Below are 25,276 nucleotides of genomic sequence, written 5' to 3'. Positions count from 1 at the left end.
GTTCTGTGGTCTGTGTGTATGCTGTGTACTTGTACTGTGGTCTGTATGTATGATGTGTATTCGTACTGTGGTCTGTATGTATGCTGTGTACTCATACTGTGTATTCCAAAGGTTCCGAGCCTTCGCCGCTGGCCTCCAGTGGGTTCCTGCCGGTTTCCAGAGGGTCCACGCCTTTGCTGCCGGCTTCCAAAGTATTCAATCCTTTTTATGTGGTATGTATACTATGTTCTGTGGTATGTGGACTGCATGTACTGTGGTCTATGTACTCGTACTGTGTATTCTTTGTTGGTACTGGGGTCTGCCTGTCTACTCTGTATTCGTACTGTGTAGTTGTTCTGTGATCTGTGTACTAGTTTTGTGATCTGTGTACTTGTACTGTAGTCTGCGTGAATGCTGTGTACTCGTACTGTGTTTTCCAGAGGTTCCGAGCCTTCCCAGCTGGCCTCCAGTGGGTTCCTGCCAGTTTCGCCGCTGGCTTCCAGAGGATTCAATCCTTTTTTACTGTGGTATGTGGACTGCATGTATGCTATGTACTCGTACTGTGTATTGATACTGCAGTCTGTATGTATGCTGTATACTCATACTGTGTATTCGTACTGTGGTCTGTGTGTATGCTGTGTACTCGTACTGTGTATTCCAGAGGTTCCGAGCTTTCGCCGCTGGCCTCCAGTGGGTTCCTGCCAGTTTCGCCGCTGGCTTCCAGAGGGTCTGTGTACTTGGTACTGTGTATTTGCACTGTGTACTCAGCATTCGTTCTATGTATTTCCTGCTGTGGTCTGCATGCTGTGTACTCATACTTTGGTCTGTGTACTCCAGAGTTTTCGAGCCTTCGCCACTGGCCTCCATCAAGTTCCTACCGGCTTCCAGATGGTCCCTGCTTTCACCGCCGGCTTCGGGATGGTCCAAGCCCTCAGCGTCGGCCCCCAGTGGTTTCCAGCCGGCTTCCAGAGGGTCCGAGCCTCCACTGCCAGCTTCCAGATGGTCCCTGCTTTCACCGCTGGCTTCCGGATGGTCCAAGCCCTCACCGTCGGCCCCCAGTGGGTTCCAGCCGGGTTCCAGAGGGTCCAAGCCTTCGCTGCTGGCCTACAATGGGTTCCAGCCAGCTTTGCTGCCGGCTTCCAGAGGGTCTGTGGCTTCGCCACTGGCTTCCAGAGGGTTCCTGCTGGCTTTGCCGCCGGCTTCCAGAGGGTTCCTGTTTGCTTTGCCGCTGGCTTCCAGAGGGGTTCCAGCCGCCTTCACCGCAGGCTTCCAGAAGATCCTCGTACTGTGGTATGTATACTATGGTCGGTGGTATGTAGACTGTGCTATGTCTATTGTGGTCTGTAGACTGTATGTGGATTTGACTGTTCTGTATACAATTTATGTAGACTATATGTATACTGTGAACTATTATGTGGACTTATGTGTGTGCACTGTGGACTTATGTGTGTGCACTGTGGACTTATGTGTGTGCACTGTGGACTGTTGTGTGCACTGTGGACTGTTGTGTGCACTGTTATGTATGCCATGTATGTGCACTGTGGACTGTTGTGTATACTTTGTATTCATACTGTGGACTGTTGTGTGCACTATTATGTATGCCATGTATGTGCACTGTTGTGTATACTTTGTATTCATACTGTGGACTGTTATGTATACCGTGTATGTGGATTTATACCGTGGATTGTTATGTATATACCTTGTATTCATAATGTGAACTATTATGTGGACTGTTGTGTGCACTGGACTATTATGTGGACTGTGTGTGGACTGTTATGTATATTGTGGATGTATACCGTGGACTGCTGTGTGCACTGTTATGTATACTTTGTATTCATACTGTGGACTATTATGTATACCGTGTATGTGGATTTATACCGTGGACTGTTATGTATATACCTTGTATTAATACTGTGAACTATTATGTGGACTGTTGTGTATACTTTGTATTCCTACTGTGAACTATTATGTGGACTGTTATGTATGCCGTGTGTGCACTGTGGACTATTATGTAGACTGTGTGTGGACTATTATGTGGACTGTGTGTGGACTGTTGTGTATACTGTGGACTATTATATGGACTGTTGTGTATATTGTGGATTTATACCGTGGACTGTTATGTAGACTGTTGTGTGCACTGTTATGTATGCCATGTATGTGCACTGTGGACTGTTGTGTATACTTTATAGTCATACTGTGAACTATTATGTGGACTGTTGTGTATACTTTGTATTCATACTGTGAACTATTATGTGGACTGTTATGTATGCCATGTGTGTGCACTGTGGACTGTTCTGTGGACTGTTGTGTGCAGTGTGGACTGTTGTGTGCAGTGTGGACTATTGTGTGCACTGTGTGTGGACTATTATGTGGACTGTGGACTGTTGTGTATACTGTGGACTATTATGTGGACTGTTGTGTATATTGTGGATTTATACCGTGCACTGTTATGTATGCCATGTATGTGCACTGTGGACTGTTGTGTATACTTTATATTCATACTGTGAACTGTTGTGTATACTTTGTATTCCTACTGTGAACTATTATGTGGACTTATGTATGCCATGTGTGTGCACTGTGGACTGTTGTGTGCACTGTGGACTATTATGTAGACTGTGTGTGGACTATTATGTGGACTGGTGTGTATACTGTGGACTGTTGTGTATACTGTGGACTATTATGTGGACTATTGTGTATATTGTGGATTTATACCGTGCACTGTTATGTATGCCATGTATGTGCACTGTGGACTGTTGTGTATACTTTGTATTCCTACTGTGAACTATTATGTGGACTGTTATGTATGCCATGTGTGTGCACTGTGGACTGTTGTGTGGACTATTGTGTGCACTGTGTGTGGACTGTTGTGTATACTGTGGACTATTATGTGGACTGTTGTGTATATTGTGGATTTATACCGTGGACTGTTATGTAGACTGTTATGTATGCGCACTGTGGACTGTTGTGTATACTTTGTATTCATACTGTGGACTGTTGTATGCACTGTTATGTATGCCATGTATGTGCACTGTGGACTATTATGTAGACTGTGTGTGGACTGTTGTGTATACTGTGGACTGTGTGTGGACTGTTATGTGGACTATTGTGGATTTATACCGTGCACTGTTATGTATGCGCACTGTGGACTGTTGTGTATACTTTGTATTCATACTGTGGACTGTTGTATGCACTCTTATGTATGCCATGTATGTGCACTGTTGTGTATACTTTGTACTCATACTGTGGACTATTATGTGGACTGTGTGTGGACTGTTATGTATAATGTGGATTTATACCGTGGACTGTTATGTATATACCTTGTATTCATACTGTGGACTATTATGTGGACTGTGTGTACCGTGGATTCATATTGTGGACTGTTATGTATATACCTTGTATTCATACCGTGGACTGTTATGTGCACTGTTGTGTATACTTTGTATTCATACTGTGGACTATTATGTGGACTGTGTGGACTGTTATGTATATTGTATGTGGACTGTTATGTATACCCTGTATGTGGATTTATACCGTGGACTGTTATGTATATACCTTGTATTCATACTGTGGATTGTTATGTATATTGTGGAGTTATACCGTGGACTGTTATGTATACTTTGTATTCATACTGTGCACTTTTGTGTATGTGGACTGTTGTGTATACTTTGTATTCATACTGTGGACTATTATGTGTACTGTGTGTACTGTGGATTCATATTGTGGACTGTTATGTATATACCTTGTATTCATACTGTGGACTGTTGTGTGCACGGTTATGTGTACCGTGTCTGTGCACTGTGGACTCTTGTGTATACCGTGGACTGTTATGTATATTGTGGATTTATACTGTGGACTGTATGTATTCTGTGGGCTGTTGTGTATACCGTGTATGTGCACTTCGGATTGATACGTATACCGTGGACTGTTTTGTATACCGTGGATTTTTACTGTGGTCTGTGTGTATGCTGTATACTATGTACTGTGGTCTGTGTACTCTATTCTGTGTATTCGGTGTACGTACTGTGGTCTGTGTATGCGGCATTTGTACTGGGTACTCGTTCTGTGGTCTGTGTATTTCACGCTGCAGGTCGTACTTTCGTCGCCGGCTTCCAGAGGGTCCGTGTCTTGGCCGCCGGCCTCCAGTGGGTTCCAGAGAGTTCTAGCCTTGGCCGCTGGCTTCCAGAGGTTTCTAGCCGCCCTCGCCGCCGGCTCCCAGAGGGTCCAAGCCTTCGCCGTCGGCCTCCAGTGGGTTCCAGCTGCCTTCACCGCCGGCTCCCAGAGAGTCCGATCATTGGCCGCCGGCTTCCAGAGGGTTCTAGCCGCCCTTGCCGCCAGCTTCCAGTGGGTTCCAGCCGCCCTTGCTGCCAGCTTCCATTGGGTTCCAGCCCCCTTCACCGCCGGCTTCCAGAGGGTCCAAGCCTTCGCCGTCGGCCTCCAGTGGGTTCCAGCTGCCTTCACCGCCGGCTCCCAGAGAGTCTGAGCCTTGGCTGCCGACCTCCAGCCGCCTTTCGCTGCCGGCTTCCAGAGGGTTCTAGCCACCTTCGCCTCCGGCTTCAGAGGGTCCGAGCCTTCGCCGCCGGCGGTCCGTGCCTTTGCCGGGGGCTTCCAGATGGTCAAAGCCTTCGCTATTATTTCTGTTGTTTATTTCCTTTTATAGGAAAACCACACCTAATTAAGTTTGCAATCATGCTCAATCACCAATAAAGAATTTAATTGAAACTGAAATACTGGACTATGAATCTGACGGATCATCTATGGTGGGTTCGTTTCCCCACACCGGCAACAGTCTCTTCAGGATAGCCACAGTCAGCCAATCCTTCTTTTCATATCCTGTGGACTGTATACGTATACTGTGTATGTGGACTGTGTGTATACAGTTTATATATACAAAGAGTGCTGTGGGTGGGACATTTAGGGAGACTTTATAGGTATATATCATTGCTTGTATGTATTACAGTATACTATACAGTATAGTGCAGCGAGCAACATCTACAGATTAAAGTTAATTTGTGTGTATCTGTATCTGACCCAACACATGAAAAGGGACACACACTGGACCTCATATTGTCATTCGGTCTGGAGTTAAATGTCATTGAGATTGTTGACACACACATCTCCGACCACTTTGCTGTTTTATTCAATATCACACTGCCTCATCCCCCGGTTAAATTGTGCACCACGGAGCTCCGTGTGCGCACAATTAACCCTTACAACTGCCTGCGAATTCTCTGCAGCCTTTTGCGACTCTGTACTGCAGGATCACGACTGTGGTCTCACTCTTAATGAGCTCTTGGACATGTTTAATGGTACCTGTATTGACATATTGGAGTCAGTGGCTCCCTTTAGGTGCAAACGCTCTAAGCGAGTAGGAGAGCCTTGGCTTAATGACACCACTCGCACGTTAAGACGCACATGCAGACCTGCTGAGAGAAAGTGGAAAAAAGATCATCTACAAGTTTCCATAGAAATCTTAAATGAGTGTCTGATCAAATATCAAAAAGCTGTCAAATTTGCTAAAAGTCAGTTTCTATCCAATCTTGTGTCAGCTAACAACCATAAGCCTCAGTTTCTCTTTAGTACTTTGAATAATATTTTGAACCCCTGTGATCACAATGCTATTATTCCTTCATCCAAACTGTGTGAAGATTTCTTGAATTTCTTTATTGATAAAATTTTCTGTTATTAGGTCCTCTCTTTTGCCGTCTGCATCAGATCCTGCTGTCCCTCCTATATGCCCTGCTGTCTTTGAGAATTTTGAGCAAGTCTCCCTCCCATCTTTAACTGATATTGTACAGCACCTCAGGCCTTCCTATTGTCCTCTTGACAGCACCCCCCCCCCCCGCCTTTTTAAGGAGGTTTTCCATATCATTGGCCCTCGTGTTATGGACCTGATGAATTTATCTTTGATGACCGGCTGTGTTCCAGCTGCTTTAAAACATGCTGTGGTCCAGCCCCTCATCAAAAAGCATAACCTTGACCAAACAGTTTTATCAAACTTTAGGGCCCATCTCCAAGCTTCCTTTTCTTTCTAAGGTCTTGGAGAAGGTGGTATATGAACAGCTTCAGTCTTTTATTGATCAAAATGGTATCTCAGAGAAGTTCCAGTCTGGGTTTAAGTCACGCCACAGCACAGAAACAGCGCTTTTAAAAATGTTTAATGACCTCCTTTTGACAGCTGACTCTGGTAACTCTGCTGTCCTGGTCCTTTTAGATCTGACAGCTGCCTTTGACACAGTGGATCATAAAATTCTTCTGTCACGTTTGAACACCTGTGTGGGCATTAGGGGCACTGTTTTTAAGTGGTTTCAGTCCTACCTCTCAGACCGGAGCTTCTCTGTTCAGCTTGGCCAGCATTTTTCAGCCACTTCCCCTCTAAGTTGTGGAGTGCCCCAAGGTTCTGTTTTGGACCCACTCCTTTTCTCGATATATATGTTGCCTCTGGGATCCATATTTAGAAATTACAACATCTCTTTTCATTGTTTTGCCAATGATGTACAAATCTATTTACCCCTAAAGATAAATGGGCAAGCCTCTGTTCAGACTCTACTAGACTGCCTTAAAGATATCCAAACTTGGATGGAAGTTAATTTTCTGTCTTTAAACAAAAACAAAACTGAAATCATTTTATTTGGTCAACAAAATCTGCTTGATGGATGTGACGGCGCCATTGGCTCCCTTAAGTTTTACTGTCATCCTTTTGCAAGGAACCTTGGTGTTATTTTAGAGAGTGACTTTAGGTTTGACAAGCAGATATCCTCCATAGTCAAAACAAAGCTTCTTCCAACTAAGGCTGTTGGCAAAAGCAAATGTTTATCTCCCAAAAAATGTATTTGAGAGATTAATTCACACCTTTATTACATCACGTTTAGATTATTGTAATTCCTTGTTTGTTGGCCTGGACCAGAAAGCACTGCGCCGCTTGCAGGTTGTTCAAAATGCGGCTGCCCGCCTGCTGACTGGAAAGAAAAAACGCGAGCGCATTACTCCTGTCCTTGCATCTTTGCACTGGCTGCCTATTAATTTTAGGATTCAGTTTAAAATTTTATTAATTGCTTTTAAATGTATGAATGGTCTGGCACCACCTTATTTATCTGAGCTTTTACAGTTGCACACCACTGCTAGGGCACTTAGGTGCTCCTGGCAGTACCCAGGTCCAGACTCTCCACTCGTGGAGACAGAGCCTTCTCAGTCGCGGCTCCTAAGCTGTGGAACAGCCTACCTCTCCATGTTAGAGCTGCACAGTCCGTTGAACATTTTAAAACACTCCTAAAAACGTATCTTTTCTCCTTGGCGTTCACTCCCAGCTAAGCAAGCAATCTTGGCTCTCTCTTTTTCTTTCCCTCTCTCTCTCTTTTTTACTCCTTTTTTATTCTCTCTTTTTAATCTAAATTTGTTTTAAATTGACTACTATCCCTTATGTTGTTTTAATTATTTGTTGTAGTGTTTGTGATTAACTTTGTTGTGCTTTTGCAATTGTACAGCACTTTGGTCAACTGAGGTTGTTTTAAATGTGCTTTATAAATAAATTGTGACTTATCTTGTGACTTGACTTGACAATAAAACTGTGTACAGGAGAGTGAGAACAGAAGTATCGATAACAGCATTCAAAAATGACCTAATGGTGCAAAACTGGGATATTGTATACAATAGCAATAATATAAATAGTGCATATGATGAATTCTTAAAAATATTTAAAACACTATGATAAAAATTAATAGGAAACTTAAATATGCTGATCATCCTTGGATCACAAAGGGTTTGCAGAATGCCTGCAAAAAGAGAAATACACTGTACAGAGAAAGTATGAGACAGAGAATCAAGGAGGCAGAAAAAAAATATAATATTAGTTAACTTGTTTTTATATTTTTTATAAGAATAGCTCCGAAAGAATAGTATACAAACTATTAGATGATAAGAATAACATTAAAGGTATATGGAACATACTGAAGACTGTAATAAAAAATAGCTCTAAACAATTAAGTTATCCTAAGTATTTTACGATATGAATGAAGTAGTTAACAGCTTTAATAAATTTTTTGTTAGTGTTGGACCTGACCTAGCAGAACAAATCTTGACCCAGTGCAGGTGGTGGGAGACAGCAGGATGATGGCCAAGCTATCATCGCTGCTGGTGGAGGAGTCCCACCCCCTACAGGCCACTATCACAGCACTGGTCAGCTCCTTCAGTGACAGGCTGATACACCCCAAGTGTGTGAAGGAGAGGTATCGCAGGTCCTTCCTTCCTGCTGCTGTCAGAGTCTACAACCAGCACTGCTCCCAGTAGACCTCACTGTGCACTGTACAATAAAAAACTCTGCACATATCTACACACTTTCTGGTTTGCACAAATTGGACAATTTTTAATATCCATATTTATTATTTATTGTTTGTAAATAAAAATATCAACTGTTTAAACTTACACTGTCCATATTATAAATAATAAATACTATGTCATAATGTAAATACCAATTTCATATTGTAGATATTATGTATATACCAGTTAAATTCTATTTCTTATGTCTTATTATATTGTTTATGTTTTACTTTTATTACTGTTTAAGTGTGATACTGTCCTTTGGCTGCTGTGACAAAGAAATTTCCCCATTTGCGGGACAAATAAAGGAATTCTGATTCTGAAATCCCAGATCCAGACATTTCCAGACAAAATGACAATAGCAAAGATCATACCTCTGTACAAAACTGGGAACAAACACCAATTCACAAACTACAGACCTGTGTCATTACTATAGATTCTCTTAAATTCTAGAAAAACATTTCAATAACCGACTGGACAGTTTCATAAATAACACAAATTACTCACTAAAAGTCAATATGGATTTAGATCGAACAGAGCAACATCACTGGCATTAATCGATTCAGTTGAGGAACTAACAAATTCAGTAGACCAAAAAGAGTATACAGTTGAGATATTCATAGACCTAAAAAAAAAAGCTTTTGACACAATAAACCATGATATATTATTCAAGAAACTAGAACGGTATGGAACAGTCTGGAGGGGACGCTCAGGGAATGTCCAAACATAAACCAGTTTTTAAAAAAAAATAAGGAGATGATTTTTACAAGGTACAGAAATGAGGCAGGTGTTTGATAATCAATAGGGGTATATTGTTTTTAAGTATTTCAGTGGTATTATTTATTAAAAGGGGGTGGAATAAAATAAGTTTATCCTTCCTCCCATTCCTTTTCGGATATGTAAACAGAATTTATAGTTTTCAGTTTATGTTTACTTTGTACATGATAATTTTGGTTTTTACATGTTCGAAATAAACTATCTATCTACACGGTACACTGTGGTCTGTGTGTGTATGCTGTGTACTGTATACTGTGCTCTCGTTCTGTGGTCTGTCCACTCGTACTGTGGTCTGTGTATTTCGTGCTGCGTGCTTGGTGCTGTGGTCCGTGCCTTCAAACGTAAATAAGTGTACATCATGCATGGTGTTACGGCCCCGCATGTGTGTGTATGTTATGTCTTTTTTTTGGTCTCCCTCTCCTGCTCAGTCGCTCCCCGGCCCCGGATCAGGCTCCTCCGTTCTCCCCGATTTCAATTCATATTCGTACAGCTGCCATTCCGTCAAATTAATATCCGAGTAATTATAATGTAAACTAACGTCAGTTCAAGAGATTATACTTAGCCTAGCCAAATGTTTAACGACCTGTATTTTGGTTGATTTTTGTATTGTTTTAACTTCAATCAAGGGACAACTGACGAAACCGCAGCTCTCATAAAATGGAGAGCCGCTAACGAAGCCCTCTTCACCAGATGGAGGAATTCGTCTAAAACCGGATGGGAGTGAGTAAGCTTTTTATGTGTTTTTATACGAGGAGCAGTGGTCCGGTGGTGTGTTTGTTTGTGCCAGACTTCACAGCCTCTTAAAATAGTTTGATGCAACCTAAATGAATAAAAGGAAAATATAGTATAAAGCTAAACTAAATGTTTATAATACTACAAATCAAATAAGTAGTGTGAATTGTAACCTGGTGAACAAAAATGACTTAAAGTGCCACAAAGTACAAGTGAAGGGCAACAGCAATAGTACAGGTGTAGTTATCAACCTAAGTGATATACTAGTTTGTACTAACAATATTAACTATATATTATCAATATAACTATTGATGAAGTATTTGTATTTACACAGACATTCACTATATAATATGATTGCACTTACATGCATGCAAGGAAGAGAATAGAGAATCCCTATTCTACATCACATTCAGTAGTCTCTGTCAGCTTGTGTGTTAGTCACTGTAATATCTTTGTTAACGTGTTCTCAATGTGTAATAATATGTTTAAGTTGTCCTTTTTTGTGTGAATGTGTGTGCTTTATCCAGAGTCTTTGTGAGAGACAGTGCTGTGCCTGTCACCCCCAAACAGGCGCAAAAGAAGTGGAATAACCTGAAAGAAAAGTACAAGGTACCACCATTCTATCTACTTTTCAGTAAACAAGTTGGACATGGCAACATTCATTCAGTGAATTTTTATTTTTTTAGGAGCTTAGGGACCCACCAACGGGGAAAGGGGTGGAGGCAGGAGGGGTGACAGCTGCCACCTGGCCATGGTATGGTCAGATGGATGCCGCACTCCAGGGGCAGCACTCCATTAGTCCGCCCCTGGTAGTTGCGGCCAATCTGACCCCCGCTACAGGTGGTGTTGTCACCCTCCCGTCCTCTGCCCCTCCCAGAGAAGGGGAAAAGCCACCAGGTCCCAAGAGGGCCAGGGCCAGTGGGCAGCTGATGGACTTTCTGAGAGAGCAGGCAGAAAAAGAGGAAGAGAGGGAGAAGAGGGCAGAGGCGAGGGAAGAAGAGAGGGAGAGGGCAGCAAGTCAGAGAGCTGACAAGTATTTGTCTCTCTTTGAGAGGCTTGTGGAGAAAATGTAAATAGTGTATATACGTAGTAGTTGTAGGTAATTTTTAAATGTAGTTCTTTGTTGTTGTTTTATTGTTATTCTGTCAATTAAATAGTGTGAGTATTGAGTTGTGAATGAAGTGGTCTCAAAGAAATTCGAAACGCAACTGGACTTGGTTATCTGTCAGTTATTTGCCAGTTCATGTTCGCATCTGACCAGGCTGAGACTGGTCCTCGGACCTTGGACCAGTCTCAGCCTGGTCAGCGAACATGAACTGATGAAGCCTCTTGGATGAGAGGTAAAACGTCTTCCTAGACAAATCGAGGCACCAAGGCTTGTAACGGTGGTCACAACAAACGCTTCTGAAACTGAAATCTGATTGGGAGGTTGACTTTACTTACAGGTGTTTTTTCAAACCATTGTTATATGTTTAACTATACACATAATATAATCATTTTTAATTGAGATAAACTATACAATCATTTTTAATTAATCAACAAAACAATATTTACAATTAACCATTGTTATATGTTTAACTAACTGTTATATGTTTAATTAATCAACAAAACAATATTTACAATTAACCATTGTTATATGTTTAATTAATCAGCAAAACAATATTTACAATTAACATTAATTAAAATTACAAATAATTATTGAACTGATTATGAATTTGGGGTTTTTCTTTAGTAATCATGCTCCCTCAGAAATGCCGGGAGCTCTTGAGGGGCAGACTCTTCGGCAGCAAGTCTGCCTCTGAGATTGACTCCCGACAGCTCCTGACCTTGGGCAGCATTCCCCCCAGCTTCCTCATCCTCCCAGTCATCCTCCTCTGCCTCCTCCTCTTCCTGGATGTCACCAGCTAACAGGCAAAGGTTGTGGAGGATGCAGCATGCTCCAACAACCTTGGGGGCGAACAGAGCCCGGATCTCCAAAGCCCGGAGGAAGATGGCTCTCCAGCGGGTTTTGAGCAACCCGAAGGTGCGCTCAATAATGTTGCGGGCCTTGGCGTGATGCCTGTTGAAACGGGCCTCAACTTGGCCTGTTGATTAAAATACAGGTAATGTAGAATACATCCAGGAATTCAAATTCAAAGTAACAACTGTAATAAATAATTTATTCTCTCACCTGCTACAGGTTGACGGTAGGGAGTCATGAGGGCCACCGGATGCTGCAGGCAAGGGTACCCCCCGTCTCACAGGAGGAAGAAGCCAGCTGGTGAGTAGAGGGACTGTTTGTACATAGGAGACCTCTGGAGGACAAGGGCATCGTGGACTGACCCCGTGTTGCCGATGTAAACATCCAAAAATGCAAAAATCCCCTGTTGCTCTTCTTCTGCTCCGCAGGTGGGACAAGCCGGATGTGGCATCCATCTATGGCTCCAACTGCACGCCGGAAAAGCCTCATGCCCAGCCAGCCGAGCAAAACCTGCTCCCACCTCCTCCATCTCCTCAGGCTTGGGGAAATGGATAGCCTTGTGGAGGATGCCCATCATGGCCTCCAAATATGTCTGCCGTGACCCTGTAGGAAGTGCCACATGCCAGCCAGTACAGAGAGACAGCCACCTCAATTTCGTGGCTCCAGCCATGTGGCTTTAGCCGGGGCAACATCTGGACCAACAGATTGATGGTCTCCCTTGACAGCCTGAAGGCTGGTTTGAGGTCAGCCTCCTCAGAGAAGAAGGCGCAGAGGATGGGCACAGTGTTGTTAACTTGTGCATACATTCGAGGAGAATGATCCTGTAGTAAAATAAAAAATATTTTTTAATTAGTAAAACTATGAAATAATATTTGAATTTATTTATTTATTTATTACTTTATGAAATAATATTTGAATGTATTTATTTATTTATTAATGACTTGCTTTTAACTATCAACTATGAATATTTGAATAGACTGATGAATTTAAACACATGCTGTAAAAATGTATTTATAGTTCTCTCATGAAACTTAATGTATGTTTTGTGTTCTATACAAATGAGCTTCACTTGATTCATTACACAAGACTTATCAGACTTGTATCAGATATCAGAAATAAAGAAATTATACAACTTAATATGCTCCTCTATTTCACCTGTAATTGTTGGGTCCCCCCATGATTTCACCAGTAGGTGGTGATAGGTATCACATATCAAGTATAGTAGCATAGTAGGAAATTTATGAATGAAAGGGGTGGGTCTATAGCGTTACTATTACTAAACAGTTTGGGGCGGACCCTGTTAATCCTGTTTCATACATTAATATTTATAATAATACTTCTAAACCGTACCATATTTATTTTGTTAACTTTAATATGAATGGAAAACCAAGTGCTCCCGAAGAAAAGATAACTTACGAATCCAGCAAAGGCTAGGATAGCGCGAGGTCTCTCCAGACTCCTCCTCCTCATCCTGGCTCTCCTCCGCTGAAGACGCCCCCTCAGCTCAGCAGCTTCCTCCTCAGCCTCCCAGTAAAGAATACCGACCGCGACAGCTAGCAACACTTGCCGGTCCATATTTAACGGTGGTAATACTCTACTAACTACACAATCCACAAATCCACAATGGCGATCATCTACAAACAACAGCCTTTTCGCGGGTTTTTTTTCCCGCTGTTGGCTCGTGAGATTGAGAAGCACTTAAAAATAAAATAACATACTTATGTACAACGAATGAAGGTTGTTGCTGCTTTATGTACGTGTGTATTTATTTATTTACATGTCACATACACAGGAGAGAGAGAGAGAGAGAGAGAGAGAGAGAGAGAGAGAGAGAGAGAGAGAGAGAGAGAGAGAGAGAGAGCACTTGTTTTGGATGATAACGCCCAGCTGTTTAATCAGTGCAGGCTGCATTTGGCTCCACAAGAATGCATCGTCTCAAAACTGAAAACGGAGCATTCTGTATTCTTGTGATCTCCGGAGTTCATTCTTCGGAGAACGACTAGCAAGAACATTCTCCTCAAGAACACAAGTCCATTCTTTGCATTCTTGGTATTGAGAAATGCTCATAGTCTGTTAGAAAAGAATGTTACAACAAAACTGTTAATAATGAAGTAACACTGGATATTGGAGTGGGGCTTTAAAAGTAACACTGCTCGTAGTATCTGCTACTAGGGATGTACATTTTAAACAATTTCTTTAATTGATACTTTGCTGATTATCAATTAATCATTAATAATATATGAAATATGAACATTGTTTTATGGAAAACACTTTAAACATAAGTGTTGTGCTCACAACACACGAGCCACCATAATGTAGTGCTTCATGCAACAGTAATAGGGAGTTTGGGGTTAAATTTGGCTATCAATAATAATTAATGATTATCAGGGATAATTATAAATTATGATTACTAATAAGTTCCAATTTACATTAGATCACCTCGGGGCACCACCCTTGAAGAAGGGAAAAAAAGCCAATTCACCAAATCAGTCTCAGAAAAGGTACTAAACTGTTTGTAACTCTGATTAATAATGAACTTAATAACTACAACCAATTACCATAACAGCTAGTAATGGTTGAAGGATTTTGGAGCTCTTGACAAAGTAGAAGTTGGCAACAATCACTCTTGTACACTATTAAATAGACAACATGTGGGTTCAAAAGTCTTTTATTTACAAAGATGAAACACACTAACTTCCATGTACTATATACAGGTTTGTGTGTGTATGTGTGTGTGTGTGTGTGTGTGTGTGAGTGTGTGTCTGGCAGAACAAAGAAACAATGGTGGTCACTGATATCACATGTGGGTTTGATATGCTCCAGGCTCAAGGAATGTGTGTGTGTGTGTGTGTGTGTGTGTGTGTGTGTGTGTGTGTGTGTGTGTGTGACGGGATGCCAGGTTATAGAAGATGGTTAGTTGCATGCAAAGACCCTGAGTCTGTGTGAAGCATCAATCGACTAATGTAGAATTAGCCGTCTAGGAAAGCAAACTACCAATAACCTGACCTGAGATTACAATAACACTCAAACAGTGGACACACATAAATTGAACACACATGCATTACATCAATCAGAGTTTAAAGTCCTGTGCTTAGCTGTGCTATGCTATGCTATCTAAGCCCAGTTCAATGTTACCAGTCTTTAAGGAAAAGGTGTCGGTGGTTGCAGGAGAACGTTGGGATTCCAATGAATGCTGTTCTTGCTGTGCAAGGACCGATGAAAGTCAGCAGAGGAGGAAAAGGTTCGCTCCTGTCCTTTGCGAGGGTAGCAGCTCAGTGCTAACCTGCTTGGTGTTCCTCAGATGGTGAAGTTAGCTGGCAAGCTTTGTGTCGCAGCTGCTGGTGCTAACTGATCAGGAATACTGGCAGGACCTCGTGCCGCTGCAGTGAGGAGAAGTTCTTTGGGCCTGCTGCAAATGAAGCTTGCAGCTCTCCGCAGCTGTTAAGCCCGGAAGAAGAGATCTTGAGGGCAGGCAGCCCGGTGGGGGGGGGATGGAGAGGAGCCCTTGAGGATAAGAAGTCAAAGGAGCGGAGAGGCTTGAGGAGAAGAGAGAGAACAAAGGAAGGCGCTGGAGTTTTGACTCTCTGATCAGAGGGGGGTTTGTCACCCTGACCAATAGTAGCTCAAAGCTAAATATTGCACCTAGGTGTGAAGAATGGGGAATTCTGGGACACTGAGTTCAGTTCAGAGTCCATTTTGAAATCCACAATGAATGACTTCATCTGTGGGTCCCAACATAAGGCTACATTATGAGTTAAAGGAACAGACAAGGTATACACCAAGTTACATGAAAAATAAACTAAATACGACAAAAAATTCTTAACGGTGTTTCGATCAGTGATTGATAATCAGCATCCCTATCTGCTATCCTACCGCTCAATATCCCTTGCTAGCCTACTGTATGTTGGTAAGGTAATTGTTTGTGTATCAACTTTAGCATGTAACCACCTTCTCAAATAGCTCTTAAGTTGTCAGTTGTAAATTCAAAGCTGGGAGTTTTTCCTTATCCAAATCGTATCTTCCTTATCCTCTACTGTATCTTGAGGGAAATTGTGATTTGTGTATTTTGAACACATCTATTAAGGCAATCATCAGACTGTTAATGAAATTTCTTGTCACGATCCTGTGATTTTAGTTTTATTGTGTGTGTTTATGTTTTTTAAACCATATTTATTTATTGTGAATTACCTTCACAGCCCACCAGGGGCCACAGCCTGCTGCTGCCCACACTTTGGGAATCACTGTACAATGGGATAGAGGGGTAACTACAGTGTCGTACTCAGAAGCATAGGACAACTGACCAGGCTGCTGTATTTGACTCACTGGTAGTGAGAACGGCACAACATACCTGGAATATATCAAACTTAGAAAAGTATCAGTAAAATATCTTTACTTACTTTTAGCTAGCGCTAATTTCAAAATTTATTTTGGTCACTACTATTATATTATATTATATTATATTATTTAGACTATCATAATTTATCGAAATGGCCCCCCAAAACTATGAAAATTAAACATTCATTCACAGATATTTTCCTTTGAATCCCAGCATTAGATTTACTAAATCCTCTTACTAATGATAGCAAAGTCAGCTGGGATGCAGATGTTCGAGCTGCGGATAGCATTATGGCTCCGCACTGTCTTTACTGGGCGTCTGCATCACCTGCAATGAAGGAAGATTGATTAGTAAAATTGAACGGGATACATTGCATAATGCAGATACAAAATAGAAATGCCCCGTACCTGAATCCTGGGGAAGGATGATTGGAACCGAGATGGAGGGACGGTTGAACTGCGCCTCGGCAAGCGCCAGCTGTCTCCGGTGCAGCTCCAACCTCTCCTGCTTTATCCGGACCATCTCTTCCTGCAGGGCAGTTTGTCGTTCGAGTCGGCCCTCTATCCCCCGTAGCACCACCAGCTTCTCCACCAGCATCTCGCTGCAGGCGCAGGTCGTTATTGTGGGCTGCCCTGTTAAGCCTCCCCGCATGCAGACAGCAGGCCCTGCTGGTTGGCGCAGGGACAGGGCACTGTTGTGGGGGTCGTCCTCTCCTGGGGGCGGGCACACCCCTGCTCCGCTCCCGGATGGCTCCTCTTCATCCTCACTTTCTGAGAGCCCCTCGTCCCCCTGAACATCGATGCCCCCACTAATGCATTCAGAGGCCGTCTTCTCGATGATGGAGAGGACTTTCACGCAGGCCACATGGGCTGGAGGGGGAGATCTTTTCGGCTATGGCCTGCCAAACACTGTTCTTCACTGTGATGTTCTTTTTGCCCCTTGTTCCCCCGAATAAAACATCACGGTGCTGCCAGACCTCGTCCACTAAGACGCCCGCTTGTTTCTTTTGCTGCCAGTTTCTTCCATTCTCACGTGTGTGGCTATATCCACAGGGGTATATATGCGCTAATGGGCTTGATTACTACTTGGATACACCTGTTGGCACACACACACACCCGCAACCCCCCCCCCCACACACACACACACACACACACACACACACACGATACATGCGTAGCCTAATTGCACTGTGTGGGGGGACCACGGGGCGCTGTGTGTGACTTTTGTGCTGATAAAGAGGTGGGTGATCAATTTGCCTGGCATCGATTGATTCAGTTTCAGCACCACTGCGGTGGACAGCTCCCACTAAGAGCTTCTTTTGCTTGATCTTAAGGTTCTCCTAAGAAGGCAGTTCAGAACGCGTCTGGGAAACACCCGTGTATTAGCGCTCCTTCTTAGCCGAACCCTTCTTAAGAGCCTTGTAGCATCCCCGGCTAAATGATGGTCGAACTCTCAAACTTATGGTTCACAATGATTTACTCCTTGGACCATATTCAATGTAAACACACCGTAAGAGCTATGAAAGAAGAAAACAAAATACAGTTACCTTTAAATGAAATTACTTTTAACTGCTTTTATCCCATAAACAATCATGTAAGTTGACTCTCCTTTTAACTATTTTAATAAACTCATTGTAGACTCACAGGTTTTACTCCATGAATTTAAATATATATTTTAACTGCTACGATTGATGTAACAATCATGAAGGAAAATTCATATTTTAACTGAAGGACAACCTCCCATAGAGTGAAATATAAAACAATATTTAACATGAAATTAGCATTTTTAACCGTTCGTTTCTAACTCAAAAAAAACAGTTTTTAACCTCAGCAGATCTCACATAAAACAGACAAAATACATCCTGTTGCACTAATAAAACAACCTACGAGTTAGCTTATAGCTTCATCTCATTTCCAATACAGACCGACACGACAGCTTGGCCGTTGCTAATAGTAGCTACCGTTAACCACAACACGTTCTATACATGAAAATATCCACGGCAACCAAACTCGAGCCGGACATAAATATGGCATGAAAAGGTAACAAAACAAACCTTGTGCCCCTTATTAGCCAGGTGCTAGGGCGTTTCATGTGAGTTAGGCACACTTTAGCATTGAAGACAAACTCTTGGCCTTGCAGACACACTTTTCCTACTGCAGGTAAAGTCCGAAGCACCGGATGTGTACGAGGTCTCGGCGAGACGCTTTCAAAATAAAAGCACTGAATGTAACGTCTGCTTAATATATAAAAAATAAAAGCCTGGCTTTAAAGAATGTTAATAAGTAAACATAAAAACACATTTATAGAAATACTATGCTCATATTAAAGGTCATTTACAAGCCTTCTTAAGTCCTTAAGAATTATGGTATCTGGGAAACGCGGCCAATATCTGTGTGGCTACAACAAAATATGCAGATATGAGTTTTGAGCTCAGTGCACATCTTTAGGTGGCATTAAAGAAAAAAAGAAGCAATTTTTAGGGTCTATTGGGGTGCAGTTTACTGTGGAGTGTGCACCTCATAATCTTTTGTCCAGTAAGTAAGTGTATACTTTACATTAAAAAAAATTAAATTACTGTGGTACATTAAAAAAATGCTGAGGATGAGTCAGTGGGTGTAAAGGCTGGGTGCTTCAATTGTTTTGAAAAATGTTCGAGAACAATGGCCATTGGACTGACAGTACCCTGATGCTTTGTTGTTTGTGATCTTTGTCTCCGTGATCAAGAACAGCTGTCTATGGTTTCAGATTATATACAGCAACACTCAAAGCAATCCCAGTAGTACAAGTGCAGCTTCAGGTTAGGGTTGTTTACAAAATGTGTATCTTGATGATTCAGCTTGCCCATTTGAATCCATATTAACAAGTCATATAAAGTATGTGTTTGGCATAGGGCTGTCAGCTTTTCACTGCATGATTTACTGTGTGTTTTTCTCTTTTATGTCAAATGAATAACAAACGAAATACAAGAGTGGGAGGGTGGAAAAAGGGTATGTGTAACCATAACTGCACAAAAGTGTACAAAAACAACAATTACACTTAATGGGAGTGTAGTCATTCCCTACTTTAAGAATGACGCGACCCTATTGGTATTTGGAAATCATCTGGGGCCCGCCCTTATTTTTAATCACAACTCTGATCAGCACATGAGACTTGAAGTATGAAGTATTTCCCAAACTTTTTCTTATTTCATAAACGTAACAATTCTATGTGAACTTGAGCCTAAAGCAATGCAGTGCAAAATACTAATCCATCCACATACACATAACAATTTGTAATCTTGCACGCCTTTCAACACATGCCAACACATGCAGTTACAACCCCCTGTCACTAATATAAGATACATTACAGTGTTATGTTGAAGTCAATTCTGCATTCATAATAATCAGAATCAGAAACAGATTTATTGCCAAGAGGGATTTTACACGGACAAGGAATTTTTCTTGGTGAATAAGGTGCATGCATTGAAGACAATAAACAATAAACAAACAAACAGTGACTATAACATATACAATATAAACAATATAAACGCTATCAACACACAGAGGCAAAAAGTGTGGGATGGCTGATAAATAAAGACGGAAGATAAAATATAGAAGATATTAAAAATACAGGATGTACAAATTCTGCATTAATGTAATGCAAAGATTCAAGGGCAGAGGTGGGTTTGAGTGCAGGAGTGAAAGAGTCAGTGTCAGTGGGGGTGGGGGACCCGGGACTTGTTGAGGATCCCAACTGCAGAGGGGAAAAAACTGTTCATGTGGCGGGCGGTTTTGGTCCTGATGGACCGCAGCCTCCTGCCAGAGGGTAGAGGGTCAAATAGTCTGTGACCGGGATGGGAGGGGTCGGCCACAATCCTACCTGCACGCCTCAGAGCCCTGGAGCTGTGCAGGTCTTGAAGGGATGGAAGGTTGCAGCCAATCACCTTCTCGACAGAACGTATGATACACTGTAGTCTGCTCTTGTCCTTAGCAGTGGCAGCAGCTTACCAGATGGTGATGGAGGAGGTGAGGATGGACTCGATGATGGCAGTGTAGAAGTGCACCATCATCGTCTTTGGCAGGTTGAACTTCTTCAGCTGCCGCAGGAAGAACATCCTCTGTTGGGCTTGTTGTGGAAATTTGTCTAATTTGTGAGATATCTGAAAGAAACTTGTAAGAAATACCAGTTGTCTTTTAAGGATTTTATTCTTTATAAAGAAGGTTCATTAGTCAACAGAGTGGCATGCGGTCTGCAGAAAGAAGAACAAGATGAGACAGTTGAGAACCCTTTTTGTTAAAGGAAAGGAATGCCCTGTTGTAGGAACACATGTCCATCGCCTCTACATTCCATTGAGGTTCTGCTCTTGCATTAATTACTCCTCTCATCTGCAAGCTGACTGTTTTCAGGAAAAAGACGCTATGAAGTCTCTCACCTCTTCACCTGACTTGTTTTGCTTCCAATGAAACCGTCAGATTGACGCATCACAGGAAAAACCCCTCTTCTTTATTTACAGCTTGAATAACCCTTTTTGCCCTCTTCCCCCACTCAAGATGAACACTCCTTTCTCTCAGGTAGGTCGAGTTCATCATCAAATGAATCTCCTTTCAGAGATGATGAGGAACAGAAGAACTGTCATAATCATGTGTTATAACTTATTTCTTTGCAATTGTAAATTAGGTAACGACTCTGATGTTCTGTGTCTTCTTGTCTTCTTGTGACAAGAATTATCAAGTACACCCTCCAGAGTAAAAGCACTCTGGGCCTCTCCTCTGTTTTCCTAGCCCTCCTGCCCAAATGGTTTAGGACTATGCCTCTCTTATCACACATTCCATCCTATAATGGTTTCTGCACTCATCCAGATTTTAAGCAAGTTCTAATTGTCATTAAACCAGGAACTTATGCTCTTAATGTTAACAGATTAAGAAACAGCTAAAGAAGTTGATAACACTGAACTTTTCCCCGTGTCTCTGTGATGAAATTTGATTAAAATCAAGTTTAATGTTTAATGTGTCCTGTGTTCGGTGAAACCACAGCACCTCCTGATGATAAGCTCTGGTACGATTGGGACAGACCTTCAGGAGATCTTTTGTGTAATAAGTTCCTTGATAACTAGTAAATGTTTCTGATATGTTTTGTTTTAACAAGTATTAAGCTAGAACCAGGAGGAATAAGTAAGTGATCAATTCTACTAGTTCTACGGTATATTCAAGTGTGTTTTTATTTTGATCCTGTTTTAATTTCCTTTAATTGTTCAGTGATTTTTAATCATGACATAATCCTTTTTCATGATAGACAAAGTTCATCTATTGAGCCATGGTGAGATTCTGTGAAAGGTGAAGCACTGTTTTGAAACGTTTAAAAACTATAGTTTAGTTTTAGTGAGTTCCTGTGAAAGACAGCACGCTCTCAAGCGGTAACTCCCCGCTGGGCAGTGAGCCAGAATCGTCACCGGCTCAGTACTGGACCAGCCACACTCTTCCTAAGACATCGGACCGTGGTCCCCAACCGGCTGATTCCCGATGAGCTGACACTCGGCCATTGGACCGGGACTTCCGGCTAGAGTCGCAAACCACCGGAGAGAAACCCTCCGCCGCTGACTCCGCCACTCTGCTAAGAAAGTAGGCTCTCCATCACCCATAACAGCTGGATTCACACATGATAAATGAGTGGTGTCTTAGGGTTCTGATCTTTTAGTTTAAGAGAAATTTGGTAACATTTCCTGTTCCCTGTTGCTATTCATTTAAATTGCCATTTCATTTATTTAATCTGAATTATTTAGTCAATAAACCTATTTAACCGTATGTCGTTGTCTGTGCAGGTTTGTTTTTAATGTGGAGAACCGATGGAAACTGTGTAGAATTCACTACTTCATTTATGAGATTGAATAAATTGATTTAAAATTGATTAGAATTGATACAAGTTAACCTTGTTTAGTCGGATTTGATTAATTACCTCCGGATTATTCAAATAGACAAAACATCGGCGGTGGTGCCCCATTAACGAGTGTTTTATTAATCGCCAGTGATTAATAAATTACAATTATTACTAGTGTATCTCCTACACTGTGTCCTTCTCATGTCTGTACCAGGCTCCGTTCCCATAACAAGAAGCACATATCTCTCTTTGTGCAGACAGTACAAACATTCAAGGATGTGGGAAGAACACAGTGAAGACAATGTAAGACATAATAATGAATAAAAATGGTATAGTAATACAATTTCCCATTACACTCCTCCCTTTTGATCATTTATTGATCACTTTAAGTATATACAAACTACACACTAGACATCAAACTTAAAAATTCACTCAGGATTCAATTTAAGTTATCACATATTGTATAGTTGAAAATCAATAATAGCTGTGTTTGTGGAACATAGACATTACTAGTATTCATTGCAAGCTGGGAGGAGGCAAAACACATGTGAATTACTGATCATGTCATGTGATTATTTCTAACAAAAATATAGAACACTGCATATATTTGATTCTTAAGCAAACATCCACTAATAAAATAGACCAACACATCTTAATCATCTATGTGTCTTAAAGAATATTTTTCAATTTATCAAGCTAAAATGGATTCAGGGATGCAGGCTTGCTCCTCTCCAGCCCCTGTGTTTTGCAAGCGTAGAGGGGGCCACTACCTTGGAGAGGTTACGAGCACGATCACAAGGTAGTATGATGTCGTCTTCTGCTGCAAATCCCTGATCTTTATTCATCACATATTTTATGACTAGAAATGGGTAAACAATAATCATAAAAGTATAGCTGTAAACATTTGAGAAAAAATGATTAGTGAACTTGTTACTAAATGTCAAAACTTTTCATAATAGTATAAGCTTGAGAAAAATAATACTGATATCACACACAGTGACTTCATTAGTCTCTGTGTGTTCTTTCAACTCACCACACCTTACACGTCTTCATCGTCAGAGTCAGGATAAGGAGGAGGGGACCAACCAGGGTGAGGGAACAGATCAAGGGAATTATCTTCTGAATATGGAGGTGGTTCAAGTGATGCCATTCCAGTTGACGTTGAGATGGACCTATCTATGGCTCCAACAATTAAGACTCTAATGCAATTACGTCTCTGGAATCAGCTACCCGACAATCTGAAAAAAATTATTCATTTATCGTCATTTAAAAAGGCTCTCAAAAAGTACCTAATCAGTCAAACCATGTACCATCAAACATAAGACAATTATTGTCATGATTTTCCTTCGTCTCTCTCTCTCTCTCACACTTCTTATTCTTTCCTTATCATCTCATTCATTATTTCTGTTTTGTATTATTCATTTATGTATGTATTTTTTCCCCTTACTTCCTTACATTTACTGTTTAATCACTTACTTTTCTACTTATTTTTCATTATTGTTTAATTATTTTCCTATGTTATTGTTTTTAAACTGTATTAAATTTGATCTTTGAATATGTGGGTGAGGTTTTCATATAAGCCCTTTTGGGTTTCATACCTCCCCTTTGCACATCCCTGTCATGTTGATTGTTCATGTTGGTTTTTTTCTTTATATGATATTGTTTGTGCTAAATAAATAAATTTAAAAAAAAAATGCAAGGAATGATGCAACAACCACACAGTCCCATGCAGCGCTGCCCCTCCCTAAACGCAGAACACGCGCTGTGCGTAGGGCCCCACGATCCGTGGGGGGGGCCCATTTTGCGCAAGGGGACGCTTTCTCTGCAAATGCGCAAAGGATGCGCATCGCTGCCGTGAGGCGCGCGTAGAGCACCAAGTCAGTCCGAGGCAGGAGAGAAAAAAAAGAGACGAGTAATCTGACACCGCACACGTTGCCGCAACAACTGACAGCACGCAATATCTGACCAATCAGCGGTCAGATGCGCCAACAGGCAGTTGGATGCAGGTGGAGAGATGGCCTCTAAACGGCAACATGAATCAGGAGCAAGCAAAAGAAAGACAAAGTGAAAACAAGAGGAGGCTCGTGCTTCACTTGAAGGTGGGTATGTTGTTGAAATAAAAAAGCAAACTTTGTGGCATAAACACCCCAGCTGCTAGCCTGCTAATCATGAGACAGAAGAGAGGATAATTCTGTCTAGATGTGGACTGGAGATCAAATTTTCCAGCGGCCCTGATTATCATTTATTGAATGTCTTGTTAACTGCATATACATTCACCTCTGTTGAAAAAGGAGCGGTTAATTGACCAGTTGGTGGTCGTATGTTGGCTCAGGTTTATAGCCTATCAATCTATGCTATCAGTAGAAGTTTTGGGCTGTTTTTATGGAGGTAAAATATCGCCATCTCTTGGTGAATTTAATTCATAACAGTCATATAAGATAAAATAAAATAAGATAAATTAAGATAATCCTTTATTTGACCCACAATGGAGAAATTTAAAGCGTTGCAGCAGCAAACAGCAGTGTGAATATAGAACCTAATTACTAAATGTATAAATAAGTATATAAAAAATATTTAAATATAGAAATATCATCAAATCAAATCATAATGCATATTATTATTAGTTGTAGTCGTATTTGCATTAATTGCATTTTAATCTTTGTGAGGAGGCTAGCACCATTGCAGGAACTCTCCCTGTTACAGTTGCCTTTGCTGAGCAAAAACTGAAGCTCATCAATGGCGCAAGAACGCTTTAGTGGCCTGGCTATCATAAGCATCAACTCAGAAGTGGCACAGCAGCTGTCATATGATGACCTCATTGATGACTTTGCATCCAGAAAATGCAGACGTGTGCATCTGTAAAAGGCTTGTTCCATTGTTGAAAGAGTCATGTTGTAATGGGGGGGGGGGCCTCAAAATAAAACTCTGCTTAGGGCCCCAATTTGGCCAGGGGCGGCCCTGGTCCCATGAGAGTTAATGCTACAATGAGCCCAGTGAGCAGAGACAAGATCAGTGCTTTCCATTTACCAAACATTGTATCAAACCAGCCAAAGGTGCTGTTAATACCAGAAAGTTCTCCACGAAGAGACCTCAGTCTCTCAAGAGCCTGGGCGACAGATCCGTCTGGGGCTGTGTTATTGGGAATGAAAGTACAGCAAGAGTCACCAAACATTACACAGACGCCCCCCTTGTCAGCCAGCAGCATGTCAAGCGCCATTCTGTTTTGCCAAGACATCAGAGATGTTGCTGACATCTGCTCAGCTAGTCCAGTGAGGGCATCATGTGTGTAGTTATGAACCTCTGTTGGTTGTAATAGATGTAATTAA

At 41.6% G+C, this 25,276-nt stretch overlaps 2 protein-coding genes across 3 annotated transcripts; one reads left to right on the top strand and one right to left on the bottom strand.

The window, feature by feature from the left end:
- Positions 1-474: 474 nt before the first annotated feature.
- On the top strand, positions 475-4,636 carry LOC311252674 (uncharacterized protein; the record flags this gene model as incomplete). Its single annotated transcript, XM_084384140.1, has 4 exons — positions 475-506; positions 641-1,269; positions 4,067-4,390; positions 4,481-4,636. The coding sequence occupies exons 2-4, from the start codon at positions 781-783 to the stop codon at positions 4,634-4,636; spliced, it is 969 nt and encodes a 322-aa protein (XP_084240266.1). The 5' UTR covers positions 475-506; positions 641-780.
- Positions 4,637-11,416: 6,780 nt separating this feature from the next.
- On the bottom strand, positions 11,417-13,575 carry LOC311252664 (uncharacterized protein). Of its 2 annotated transcripts, XR_014621561.1 has the most exons (3): positions 13,178-13,575; positions 11,972-12,582; positions 11,417-11,885 (listed from the first exon to the last, which is right to left on the bottom strand). XR_014621561.1 is itself a non-coding variant. In XM_084384138.1 (2 exons), the coding sequence occupies exons 1-2, from the start codon at positions 11,997-11,999 to the stop codon at positions 11,530-11,532; spliced, it is 384 nt and encodes a 127-aa protein (XP_084240264.1). In that variant the 5' UTR covers positions 12,000-12,632; the 3' UTR covers positions 11,417-11,529. The 2 variants fall into 2 exon arrangements, 1 of the variants encoding a protein (XP_084240264.1); XM_084384138.1 differs by lacking the exon at positions 13,178-13,575 and having other exon boundaries at positions 11,972-12,632.
- Positions 13,576-25,276: the final 11,701 nt, after the last annotated feature.

This window comes from Pagrus pagrus (genome assembly GCF_965226575.1).
Source record: "Pagrus pagrus genome assembly, contig: HAP1_SCAFFOLD_61, whole genome shotgun sequence".
NCBI classification, from domain to species: Eukaryota; Metazoa; Chordata; class Actinopteri; order Spariformes; family Sparidae; genus Pagrus; species Pagrus pagrus.
Note: the sequence above shows the minus strand (reverse complement) of the source record. Positions and strands in the feature narration are given on the sequence as shown.